Here is a 14,019-nt window from a genome sequence, read left to right as displayed (position 1 = left end):
TTCCAACATATTTGCAGATCTTTTGATGAGATCATCGAACTTGAGATACACTCTGACCAGGATGAAAGTGCAAAACAGCACACCTGCCGGGCTTGTAGGCAAAAATTCGAGTCGTACCACTTATTGCGCCGTCATCGGTACCACCACCACTCTTCTAAAACAATGTCACACTTATGCCCACACTGTGGTAAACTATTCAAAACCAAATACCAACTGCAACTTCATTTGGAAGTCCACGATAACAAACTGAGACACTATTGCGAAGTTTGTAACAAATACCTAAAATCAACTCATTTGGTACGAAGCCACAAACTCTTCCATTCAGTCGCTGGTCAAAAATGCCCAGATTGTGACATAATATACAATTTTTCGTCGGCTCGTGCTTTTTATGCCCATCGTCGTCTCCATCGAACCAAAGAAGAGTTCGTTTGCGACACTTGTGGCAAAGCTTTCAAGGACAAAGAAGGGCTAAAACAACACTCAAGGGTGCACGAAAACAGGGTACTTCCGTGCAAACAGTGCGATAAAGTTTTCAAAGGTCGCAGTGGACTTAATAGACATGTGGCGATTGTTCACGAAGGGAAAAGGTGTATTTGCGAAGTTTGCGGCAAGAAATTAACGACACAGCAAAATTTGAAGGAACATATGATGGTACATACGGGCGATAGGCCTTACAAGTGTAACGAATGCGGGAAAACTTTTATTACTAAACAACATTGGACTCTACATCAGACGAGTCACACGAACGAGAAGCTCTACCAGTGCGCTTTTTGCGAAAAAAAATTTAACAGTTCAAGCGGGTATAACTTGCACGTGAGAAGGGTTCACGAGAAGCAGAAACCTTTCGTTTGTGAAGTTTGCTCGAAAGGGTTTGCCACGAGAGGCGCCCTTGGCGTACATTGTAAAATTCATAGTTAAATAAAAGTTTAACACTGATTTGTTTTTTATTTGCTTTTGGTGCTTGTGGGAACATTGCACGATCGTAATTCTAGATTATTTTCAGATTCGATGATCTCTTTGTAAAAGAAGAACATAAGCCGTCTCTTGAACCGGTTATTTGTGAAACGTGCAATCTTGAATTGCTTGATAACAAGACCTTGAGACGCCACCGCAACGTGCACCACCTATCAGAGAAATTCACATGCGACATTTGCCAAAAACGCTTTAAAGACAAGTGGACGCTTAAAAAGCACAAGGAAGTCCACTCTGATAAAAAACCGTACTATTGCGAGTTTTGCGTTAAACACGTAAAAACCTACGTCCAATTCCAAGCCCATAAGCGCGACCATGCAAATCCTGTAGACATTTGCTCGGAATGTGGGCAAAAATTTTTGCACCGCTCGACCTACCGCAAACACATGTACTTGCACCGAACTGGCGGCTTCAAGTGCCAGTTTTGCCCGAGAGTTTTTACCACCAAGTCGCAAAGGACGCTCCACGAGAAGACACACGAGGACAATTACGTCCCTCCTACTTTTCCTTGCGATTCCTGCGGGAAAATCTACTCTGTTGAGCAGAACTTGCGACAGCACATTCGGCAAGTGCACAAAGGCGAGCGCAAATTGCACGTGTGTGAAACCTGCGGTCGGGGGATGTCTTCAAAGAAGTGTTTGAGGGACCACTTGTTGGTTCACACGGGGGAAAAGCCGTTTCCGTGCGATTTGTGCGAAAAAACGTTTCGGAAAAAGGAGCATTTGACGGAACATTTGCGATTTCATAACAAGGAGACTCCCTACACTTGTCAGACTTGTAAGAAGTCTTTCAGTGTGCGGAAAAGTTTGAATTTTCACATTGCTAGGGTGCATGAAGGCAAAAAACACTTGTGCGAGACTTGTGGGAAGGCTATTGCTTCAGCTGAGAGTCTGAAGGTGCACATGAGATTGCACACGGGGGAAAAACCCTTCGTTTGTAGTTATTGTCACAAGTGTTTTGCCAAGAAACCACACATGACGGTGCATTTAAGGGTCCACACGAAGGAGAAACCACACGTGTGTAAAATATGCAATAAGAGTTATTCCCAAGGTACTTCCTTGTCGCTACACGTGAGGGCAGTGCATGGTGGGGAGCGCCCTCACGTTTGTACAATTTGCTCCAAGAGCTTTGTCACAAGAAGTTTACTTAATGTACATTATAAGACGCACTAGCTTTAGTTTAATTTATGGGAACGGGTTTTTAATAAATATTTTTACCGTTTGTGCTTTTTTGCCCCCTTTTACCACCGATACTTTTGACCTGTCGCACTCACCAAGTGTGAAACGGTACTAACTGCCATTTTTTCAGATCGGATGATTTTGTCAAAACTGAAGCATCCGCCAAGTCCTCAAAGGACAAAAACGTTTGCAAAATCTGTAACCTGAAATTTGATGCGTACAAAACGCTACGAAAGCACCGCAAAGACGTGCACACGTTTAAAACTCTGAGTTGTCCAGTTTGTTTAAAATTGTTCAAAGACCAGTGGAATCTGAACAAACATGTGGAAACGCACTCCGAGACTAAAAAGTACCACTGCGAGGAGTGCGAAGAACCACTAAAGACCTACCAACAGTTACAAGAACACAGACGTAGGCATAAAAACCCCTCGGGTTTAGTTTGCCCCGAGTGCAAGAAAGTATTTGCTTCGAGATCATCATTCCGCAAACACTGTCTCATCCACAAAGGCATTCGCCACAAGTGCGAGGAGTGCAAAAAGACGTTTAGTGATCCGAGCAGCTTGAGGGTTCACAAAAAGACACACGAGGAAAATTTCGTTGCGCCAAAGTTCAGTTGCGACAAGTGCGACAAGGTTTACACAGTTGAGTACAATTTGAAGAACCACATCGCAAGTTGTCATGATGGTGAGCGCAAGTGGCACATTTGCGAAACTTGCGGCCGCCAGATGTCATCAAAGAAGAGTCTGAGGGACCACCAGATGATACATAACGACGAAAGGCCGTTTGCGTGCGATAAGTGCGATAAAAGTTTCAGAAAGAGGGAGCATTTGGTCGACCATGACAGGACACATACCAAAGAAAAGCCTTACGTTTGCGAATTCTGCAGCAAGGCGTTTACCACGAGGAAAAATCTTAAAGTACACATTACGATTTATCACGAAGGGAAGCGACACTTGTGCGAGCTGTGTGGCAAAGAAATGGCCTCGGTTACTAGTCTGAATAATCACATGAAGACGCACACGGGGGAAAAACCGTTTGCGTGCAACTACTGTGGGAAGAGGTTTACGAAGAAGTACCACTTGTCGGTTCATATAAATGTGCACACGAAGGAAAAACCGTACGCTTGCACTTTTTGCGATAAGAAGTATACACAAGGAACGTCTCTGTCGTTGCATATAAGGGCGGTTCACAGTGGGGAGAGACCTTACACCTGTGACATTTGCGCCAAGGGTTTTATCACAAAGACTTTGTTAAGGATGCACCGGATTTCCCATTGGACTAGGCCTGATGTCTAGAGTACTTTTAAAATTAAGACACTTTTGTATTGGTTGTTGTTTTTATTTATACAATAAATAATATGTTATTTCTGCTTCTTTCTTTCGTTCAGAAAAACCTATTCCATCGTCCTGAAGTATATATTCTTATACTTGCGGAAAAAGTTTGCATAGTGAGACGCAGTTGAGGATACATTTAAGGTTCTGGGCAGAAACCAAGTCAGTGTTCTCATTGTGATAAGAAATTTTTTGCCAGTAGTGCACAAATTTTATCAAAAAATATATTTTTTGAGGCAAGTACTGAGGTGAAGGTCTCACACCATGACCCTCACTAACACCCTTCTTTTCAGATGTAAGCAAAGCTTGAAAGACGTCCGCTTGAAAAAAGACCATCCAGTTTCGGAAAAAAATTGTAACATTTGCGACAAAACCTTTGGCTCAACCGATGCTTTCAAACGCCATCTGCAGACGTCTCACGCCGTCCCAGCTCGTGTATTTACTTGCCTCTCTTGCGGCAAACAGTTCCACAAGAAACAGCTTCTGAAGTACCATGAAGCTCGCCACATCAAAAATTTCAAAGTCAAGTGTGACCAGTGTGGTCGCGGATTTTACACCATGCTAGATTATAAAGAGCATTACGCACGACATAAAGGCCTTTCGCATGTTTGCATTCACTGCGGCAAAAATTACTTGGACAAAAATGGCTTCAGACGCCACATCCGCACCCACGATCCTAACTACGTGAAACCGGAGTATAAATGTAATTTGTGTGAGAAGGTCTACACGACTCGAGGAGGCCTCAATGTGCATAAAAAGTTGCACCAAAATGTGACCTACATGTGCGATATTTGCGGCAAGTCGGTCACTTCTCGGACCAGTTTGAAGCAACATATGATGTTGCATACGGGGGAAAAACCGTTTGTTTGCGAATTTTGTGGCAAGAATTTTAACAAGAGGATGCTGCTGAAGACGCACGAGAGGATACACACGAAGGAGAAACCGTACAAGTGCTCCATGTGCACGAAAAGCTTTTCACAGAGGAGTACTCTGATGACGCACTTGAGGATACACACCGGTCTGAGACCTTTCGCGTGCGATATTTGCCAGAAAACTTTTGTTACGAAGTCGTTGTTGAACGCACACGTTAAAGTTCATGGAACAACTTTAGTGAACACTTAATACCAAAATTATTTTTTTTTCCAGACGTTTAAATTTTCAGATACTTGCGATTTTATAAGCAGGTGCGTTGTCAAAAATCTTTGTTTTGTAGTTTTTATATACATACTAGTGTATTTTCCGGTTACTATGTCGTTATTTCCAGAATCAAAATGTCTAATATGTACGTATAAAGTTGCCTAAATAAAATGATTTTTTTTAGATTTTATTTATTTATTCGTAGAGTGGTTTTTATTTTCTTGTCTGTAGGAAACTAACAGATGATTTGGCAAAGAGAAAAATAGTGGAAAGAGTTTTTACTCTCTTGTAGAAAACACAATTAGAACTATGTCCATACATTTGCCCTATCTATTAAAAAGTGTCCCACACAGAATTTGAACTTTTACATCTGTAAATTTTGTGGTTGAATAATTGCTTTTTGTTAAAAGACTTAAGAAAGCAACCTTGTTTTAAATGATAGCACTGAAAACGGTTATTGCCGTTGTGAAAATCGTTTTTCCGTATCTGCCGTCTAACTCAAGTTATTTCGATTTAGAGTTGGAATTATGACGTCATAACTACCTAACGAGCATTCGGTTTAATTTTAAGAACAAATGGTTTTTGACTTAATTGACACTGACAGAGTTTAGCAAAACTTAACAAAATTCTTCAGATGTTTGCGCTAAGTTCAACACAAAATCTAGAACAAAAAGAAGTCAAGAAAGTTTTTTATTTTTATGAAATATCTAAAAATGTTTAAATATCTATGAGGTTTTTGGTGAGAGGCGGTTGTGACGTCAGGAGTTCTTCTTTTCGAAGCGATATTTCGCTTGTTTTTTATCGCAGAAAAAAAAATGTGGCTCAGTGTTGTGTTCAAGGTTTTGATCTCTCGATTTGGTTTTTTGAGGCTTGTCCGGAGTAGTATTGTTTTGTGACCATCAGTGTAGATTTGTTGAGTCACAGTTATTCGTTGCTAATATTCCACTTTTCCAGGTTAATTTCTGCTACAAATGGCAAGGAACTTGTGTGTTCCCTGTGCCAAAAATCCTACTTAACGAGAAGACGTTTGAGTAGACACTTGAAACAACACCGAGAAAAAGTTTTTCAGTGCAATCTGTGCCCAAAACGCTACTTAACAGAAAAGTTACTCAGTGTTCACATCCAGCGTAGTCACGACAAACAGCGCAACTTTTTCTGTTCTCTTTGTCCATTTTCATCTTACACGAAATACAGTCTTCAAGGGCATGAGATTAGTGTTCATACCAAAAACTTTCCGTTCAAGTGTGATATTTGTTCTTCTGGGTTTTTGAGTAAGGGAGCTTTGGACGACCATCGACTGAAGCACGAAGGCAGGCGCTTTTTTTGCGAGATTTGCAAAAAGGTTTTTGCTGATAGAGGCAGTTACACTACACATTTACGAACACATGATCCTGATTACATCCGTGAGGTCTTCACGTGTCAGACTTGTCGGAAAGTGTTTCGCTCTTCTGCTTCTTTCAAGAAACATTTGAGGAAACATGAGGGGATAGTTGAGACGTTTATGTGTGATCTTTGTGGGAAAAACTTGCTAACAAGGGAAGGACTTAAAACACATAAGTTGATTCATTCGGGAGTGAAGTCTTACGTTTGTGATTATTGTGGCAAGACTTTTAGTCAGAGAAATACGTTGAGGGATCACATCAGGATCCACACGAAGGAGAGACCTTACATCTGCAGTGTGTGCGAGAAGGCGTTCACTCAGAAGAGTAGTCTAAACAGACACATGAAGCAACATATGGAATAGAAACCGGTTTTTCTGAGAAGTTTGAGACTGTATTTTTTAAGTATTACGCTTTTAAGTTGACTAGAAATGTTTGTACTAGATGATTTTGGATTTGCAAATAAAAATTTCTACCAAAGAGTTGACTTACTTGGAAGGAAATGTAGTAAAACTGTTTGAACTAGTCTGTGTTTTTTATTTTCCTTCCTTTTAACTATACATATTTTTCTCCATTACAGGTCACTCGAAAACTCAAAACTGCTTTTCTCTTGTACTACTTGCTTCAAACCATTTCCGTCTAAAAGAAAACTCCAAAAGCACTTATACCGACACAACGAAAAGAATTTTCAGTGTCACTTATGTACCAAGCGTTTTCTCTCAAAATACCAGCTCAATACGCACATCAGAAGCACTCATCTAAAACAGCGCAATTTTTTCTGTTCCTTGTGCCCATTTTCCGCCTACTTGAAAAACGCAGTCAAAACTCACATGATCTCAATCCATACCAGAGACTTCCCGTTCAAATGCGACAAGTGCCCCATGGGCTACGTCCAAAAGACAAGTTTGGAAAACCACCAACGAAAACACGAAGGTAGTTGTTTTGTGTGTGAAATTTGCAAGAAGATGTTTCGTGATGAGAAGAGTTTCCACTCCCATGTGCAAAAACACAACCCCGACTATGTCCAAGAAGTGTACACTTGTCAGATCTGTCGGAAAGTGTTTCACACACGGTCTCACTTTCGAACACATGTGAAGAAGCATAATGGAGTTGTCAAGTCTTACGTGTGTGATCTTTGCGGGAAAACTTTGACCACTTTGGGTGGCTTGAAAGCGCACAAGAAAATACACACGGGGGAAAAATCGTTCGTTTGTGATTATTGTGGGAAGGCTTTTGGGCAGAGGTATACCTTGGCCGACCATATACGAATCCATACGAAGGAAAGGCCATACAAGTGTTCGTCGTGTGCCAAGACCTTCACGCAGAAGAGTAGTCTTAACAGGCATATGAAGCAGCACACGAAATAGAACTCTGTACATATATTTTTTAAATAAACGTTTAGATTTTTTATTTTTTTATTGTAACGTTTGACTGAATAGTAAAGTTTTTTGTACGGGCGAGCTTGGTTGATACTATTTTTGAATCCAACTTATTTTTGCAGATATACAGCAGGTGTTGTGATTAAAGAAGAATTCCAGAAAAGTAGCTACTATTGCCGACTTTGCAATTTGTATTTTTCATCCTTACAACTTCTGAACAATCACCGGAAACAGCTACACGTTCGAAGCTTCTCGTGTGAATATTGCAGTGAGAGCTTTTCGAACAAAATACCCTTACTGTTCCATAGTAAAATACACGCCCAAAACAACAAGTACCCTTGCAGTGAGTGTGAGGAACAATTCGACGCTTATTTCGCTCTAACTTACCATAAAAAAATCCACAAGAAGATAATTTGCGAGCTTTGCGGTGAAGTTTTTGTCGGGGATTGTAAAAAACGCTTCGACAATCACTACTACAGTGAACATCGTTCCGAAAAAGTCGCGTGTGGGATTTGCAAGAAGTTGGTCGCTTGGAACTACATAGATCAGCATAAGAAAACGCAACATTGTAACAAAAATGAAAAACCGCCGAAAGTGAAATGTGAGAAGTGTGAGAAGATTTTTTCATCGAAACGGGCTGTTCAAGCCCATAAGAAGATAAGGCACGATCGTTTGTATCTTTTGTGCGAGATTTGTGGTAAAGTTCTTATGACTTCGGTCGGGCTTAAAATACATTTGATGGTACACGCGGGGGAAAAACCAATCGTTTGTGATTGCTCTGGCAAAAGATTCGTCAGTAACGAGTTACTGAGGGTCCACCAAAGGGTGCACACGCGTGAAAAACCTTGCATTTGCAAGTTTTGTGGCAGAAAGTACACCCAGCAGAGTTCTCTCACCATACATGTGAAGGTTGCACATAGCAAGGACCGACCGTTTGGTTGTACCATTTGTCCAAGGCGGTTTGTGGCCAAGAGTTTGCTCAATAGTCATTTGAAAAAACAGCATAAGATGCTTGTTTAATGTTTCCGTACTAAATACCAGTGTTTTTTGTTGTACTATGTGGGTTAAGAACCAAAATCGTCTGTATTTATTTGCTTAAAGCATTTTTGTAGTAGAGCTTAAATTATATAAATTTAAATTTTTCCTGTTGTTTTATTTTCCTAGTGCCAGGACGAAGAATTGCCGTCTGTTAACTTAATAATTCTTCTTTTCCAGACTCTGCATCTTAGATATGGACAGTGAGCCTCCATTTGCGTGTCCTGGCTGTCCTAAGATATTTACAGACAGACGCAAGTTCCAGAGACACCAGTACTACCACCGAGAGAAATTTTACCAATGCAGTTACTGTCCGCGTGCTTTTGTGTCTCGCTGTCATTTGAAAAACCACATCATAACGGTGCACGAGCAACAGCGCAATTTCAGTTGCGACTATTGCGACTATCGCACCAACTACAAGGCTTCTCTAAAATCGCACGAAATCAGCGTCCACACAAAAGACTACCCTTTCAAATGCGACCTTTGCAATCTAGGGTACTTCCAAGAAGCCCAGTTCAAGCGCCACCGCCAGTTCCAACACGAAGGCCAAAGACTAATTTGCGAAATTTGTAGCAAAATGTTCAAAGACAAGGAGCACTTTAAAGTCCACGTCCGGAAACATGACCCTGATCACATCCAAGAAGTCTTCAAATGCGACATATGCAACGAGATTTTTCACTGGAAAGCGCAGCTGAATTATCACTTGAAACGCAAACATGAGGTGTCGGATAATTACGTTTGTGATACTTGTGGCAAGAGTTGTAGCAGTTTGAGTGGTTTAAGACTACACAAGACCACACATTCTGGCGAGAAAAATTACATTTGTGACGTCTGTGGCAAAGGTTTTAACAGTCGAATGACTCTTAAAGTGCATCTGAGGGTGCACACGAAGGAAAAACCACACAAGTGTGACGTCTGTGGCAAGTGTTTCACTCAGAGGAGTAGTTTGGTGATTCACAATAGGTTACACACGGGCGAAAGGCCCTACCAGTGTGAGATTTGCTCGAAATCGTTCGTTTCGAAAAGTGCACTAAAGGTGCACAAATGTAAAGTGAGCTAGAGTTTATTTTTGTACGTGTTGTTTTTGTCTGTCGAAGCGTCTAATGAAATGTTGTACTTATTTTGAGCATTTTTTTAAAGTTGGTTTTTGGATCATTAAAGATTTTAATATTTCGTTTTTTTAGTTTAGTCTTCATATTTATGTCCTAAACTTTCTATTTCCTGTAGTGATCAGTATTTAAAGTATTTGTGTCATTTAAAGTATTTGTGTCTTTGTATTTTTGTGATAGTGTTTGAATGTGTTTAAGAGTAAGTATTTTTGAGAGGACAACAGGTTCTGAGGTGTTGAGTTTTTGGGTTTAAACTCTTTAGGAGGAAACTATTCAACATCTTGTTGAAGTTTTCAAGGAGGCTTTAATGAAGAAGATAAAACTTGGTTATCTACTATAAAAGTTTTGTGATTTCTTCTATATACAATGTAATATTTTCTTTTTTTCTGTATATATATATAGCGGTTTACCAATACAGAACGATCGTAGGTTCTGCTTTGATGTTGCAAATTGTTGTAGTTTATTCAATAAAGTACCAAGTGATTTTTTTAAATTTGGATCTAGTTATCCATGACAGTTACAGTAAAACGTTTTGCGTAAATAACTTTAGCATCGCTTTATCTGTCATTATCTCTAAAATGTTCACTGAAGAACATAAAAAATTTATGTTGAAATCTTATTTCCCTAATGGACATCGAGTTAAAGTAACTGTCATGGATAACTAGATCTAAATTTTAGCAAATCACACGGTAGTTGTTTGTGTTCTTGCGTCTGACATCTGATTTTTAAGTAAAACTGTGTTAATCTGAACATTTGCAGATTTAATTGTCAAATATTTTCTTCAAGATCAAAGATTTTCAAACGACGGCTTTTAGCATTTGTGTTTTTCCGTTTTAACGACACGAATAAATTTATTTGAACGTAGGATCTCCGTCTATATCTATCTTATCTATATCTTATATCTATAAATATAAAGTTGTTTGGTGACTTGCGTTTGAATTCCGAATTTCAAATTGATTTTAATTTTTGTATTAACTGTAGCTCTTTCAGGTTTAAGTACCGTCTCGTGAACAAAAACGGCCGATGGGTTTACACGTGCGACTTTTGCACTTCTTCTTACGCAAAGTTAGAGGCACTTTTAATGCATAGAGAAACGCACACTAACCCCAATTTCATAATGATGGTAATGCCCAAAGAGGAGAACTTTTTGTAAGTTGGTCAGACTTTGCTTCGTTTAGTCAACCGTTCCTTGTAGACCAAACGAAATGAAAATGACCGGTCCTTGGCCTTGCGACCTTTGCTCCCGTGTGTATAAATACGAAAGCCATCTTAGCAACCACCGCCTTCGCCATTTTGCGCCCAGAATCAAACAACTTTTTTCCTGTGATCTCTGCCACCGTTCGTACAAATTCCAAAGCCAATTGAATATCCACCGTCGGCGCCATTTCGAACCCAAAATAAAATGTCCCCAGTGTGACAAACACCTCTACGACAACTACACCCTCAAAGAGCACATTTCGCAACACCATGAAAACCGGCGGTTCATTTGCGATATTTGCCAACACGCCGCCCCCACCAAGTCCATTCTTCGCCTCCACATTGTGGCCAAACACACCAAAGTTTATCCTTTCAGATGCGAGTTATGTGGCGAAGGCTATGCCAAAAAGTGGTCTTTGGACATTCACCACAAGTCGGTGCATGAAGGCACTCGCTACGTTTGCGAATTCTGCAAAAAAGTCTTCAAATACGAGGCTGGTTTAAGGTCACACGTTAAAATCCATGACCCGAACCAGGCCAAAGCCGGGTTTACTTGCGATATTTGCTCGAAAGTGATACAAACCGCGAGGGATTTTGACCGACATGTGAAGGCCCATCATGGGCAAAGGGAAGGGCAAATGTGTGACGTGTGTGGGAAGAGTTACGCCAAATTGGCCGTGCATATGCAGAGCCACACTGGTCTTAAAACACACATCTGTGAGGTTTGTGGCAAGGCTTTTGCCAGGAATCAGGCGCTTCAGAGCCACATGTTGACACACAATGGGGAAAAACCGCACAAGTGTGGGGTTTGTGGGAAGGGACATAATACGAAACCGGCCCTTAAGGTGCACATGCGGAAACATACAGGGGAAAGGCCGTACAAGTGCAGTGTGTGCTTAGCAGAGTTTATCTCAGGGTCTAGGTTAACGCAGCATAAGTGTAAACCTATTGTTGACTAGTTGTATTCTTGTTATCGGGTCGAAATATTTACTTTGTTTTAGAAGAAAGAAGCTGTGTTATGTACCTGTTTTAGATAATTTTGGGTGTAAATAAATTATTTGTTACGAAAAAGTTGTTTTAGTTGACACTCGAAAAATCTTCATGCTCAAGGAAGAGCAGGAGAGCCATTTAAAACCTTTTTTTTGCTAGTTTTTGTTTTCTAGATACTGGTTAGGACCTAGTTAATGTTGGTGTTGGTTTTGGTGAAAGAAGGACATAGTGGCGTGGTGTATTTTTAAGTTTGAAATGTAAATCTAATTTAGAATTTGGCCATTGTTTTGACTGCAAATAATTTCAACTTCTTTCAGGTGCAATAGACACGTGTACATCCCCTGCAATCTTTGCAACCAGTCATTTCTCACCGAAACCCAATATTACTTACACAAGGTTATTCATGTGAAAGAACGTAACGAATCACCACAGTATTACGCTCCAAAGGTAGTACCTATTAAGACAAAGACCTGTTCAAGTCAAGTGAAAGTTGCTCAATTGCCGTGCAAAATTCCATGTAATTTGTGCTCAGAAACGTTTTCAAGTGAAAATGACTATTATTTACACAAAGTTGTGCACGTGAAAGAAAAACATGGAGCTTCGCCGCAACTCAAGGCTGTTAGTAAGAAGAAAAGGTGCGATATTTGTGGGAAGTTTATTTCGTTCAGGCAACTGAAGAAACACCGGAGGACACATTTCTAGCGTTTTAGATTATTATTACCGATTGTTACCAAAAGAATTAAATTATTTTTATGCAAAATTGTGTTGTTTTATTTTTGTGGTACCACAATTTTTATTTCTTTCTTTTTAATTTCTAATTGTGCCATTACTAACTTATTTCAGCGAGTTGGGCAAAAAATTACTTATGGATATATTCCCTAAAAAGATTCACTTAGCGCACAGATAAGGATACACAATTAAGGAGAAGTTATAGAAGGAACCATAGATACGTTTCGTTCTATTTTAATAAAAATATACGTGTATAGCGTTGTGATTGTGTTTTTTTAAGCATTTAGAATGAAATCCCATCTAGTCAAACGGATGTGAATTGTGACTTTCAAAAGGTTTAAGCCTAAATGTGTTTTTTTTTGTAACATTGTTTGAAGTTTTTAATAAAAGTGTGCAGACGAAGAAGGGAACTAGTTGTGGCAGGTTTTTAGCTCCTGAGTAATCCTAAAGGGATCGCACTATAGAATGATTAAATTTATCTGAACGTAGGACCCTTGCTAATGTTTAGATATGCAATTAAAATCATTCTTTAGTTTGCATACTAGTGAAATATGTGATTTTGTTTTTGGTTAAAATAATGTCTAGTTTTCTGATCGTATTTTGGTAACGTAGGAATGGAGAAAAGTTTGTTCACGTTTTTAGTAAAAATTGTTTTCATGTTTCAGAACCGGAACACGTGAAAATCCATTCGAATGCAAAATTTGTAATAAATCGTTTTCGATTAAAGCCAAGCACTCTAGACACATGTCACGACACAAAGACAGGAGACACAAGTGTCCCTTATGCGAAAAAAAATTTCACGTACCATCAGAAGTGAAAGTCCACGTAAGGCTCCGTCACGAAGATTCGTCAGTAGTGCAGTGCCCTCTTTGTGATTATACTTCAAAAACTAAAGCTGGCCTTAAAGTCCATACAGTTATCCAACACACTAGAGACTATCCTTTCAAATGCGACTTGTGTGGTAAAGGTTTTATAGCCAAGGGCCTCTTGGACAGCCACAAGAAAACCGACCATGAAGGTCTACGACTTATTTGTCCGGTTTGCTCAAAAATTTTTCTAAGCTCGGCCAACCCTAATTATGTTGAGACTAAATACACCTGCAAGGAATGCTCGAAAGTGCTGGGGAGTGCGTCCACTTTTCAGAAACATATGGACGGACACACTGGGAAAAGAATGAGTATTTGCGATATTTGTGGGAAAGCTCTCAAATCTTTGTGTGGTTTACGAGAGCATCGGAAAAGACATACAGGCGAGAAGAACCACATGTGTGAAGTTTGTGCTAAAGCGTTTACAACGAAGCAAAGGTTGAAGGAGCATATTAGAGTGCATACTAAGGAGAAGCCGTTCAAGTGTCTGGAATGTGGCAAAGCGTTTACTCAGAAGAACAGTCTTAACATTCATATGCGGACACACACGGGCGAAAGGCCGTACGAATGCGAATTGTGCAACCAGAAATATGTTTCAAGAACGGCTCTCAATAGCCACAAATGTCGGATCTTGTAAATTTTTGCCAACATTTGTGTATTTGGAATAATAAAGTTTAAGACTGAATATGGTTCTTTGTTTTGTGCCCAAAATAAGTG

General features: G+C 39.9%; 1 protein-coding gene across 46 annotated transcripts in view; it reads left to right on the top strand.

Annotated features, from left to right (window-relative positions):
* Positions 1-14,019, top strand: part of LOC656007 (zinc finger protein OZF) — a 129,583-nt gene that overhangs the window by 15,987 nt on the left and 99,577 nt on the right. The window contains exons 4-5 of one of the 46 annotated variants that reach the window (XM_015978634.2): positions 10,511-10,669; positions 10,716-11,788. The exons of 36 other annotated variants lie outside the window; for them this stretch is intronic. In XM_015978634.2, coding sequence (XP_015834120.2) covers positions 10,511-10,669; positions 10,716-11,676 — 1,120 coding nt within the window. In that variant the 3' untranslated portion in view covers positions 11,677-11,788. Of the gene's footprint in view, positions 1-17; positions 937-1,003; positions 2,194-2,280; positions 3,516-3,774; positions 4,801-5,572; positions 6,524-6,577; positions 7,458-7,498; positions 8,519-8,591; positions 9,585-10,510; positions 10,670-10,715; positions 11,789-13,101; positions 13,988-14,019 lie in introns of those variants that run through there. 9 more of the 46 variants (XM_064359882.1, XM_015978655.2, XM_015978650.2 and 6 more) reach the window with 9 other exon arrangements.

This window comes from Tribolium castaneum, chromosome 1 (genome assembly GCF_031307605.1).
Source record: "Tribolium castaneum strain GA2 chromosome 1, icTriCast1.1, whole genome shotgun sequence".
NCBI lineage: Eukaryota > Metazoa > Arthropoda > Insecta > Coleoptera > Tenebrionidae > Tribolium > Tribolium castaneum.
The sequence above is the reverse complement of the archived record's forward strand: the minus strand, read 5'-3'. Positions and strand labels throughout refer to the sequence as shown.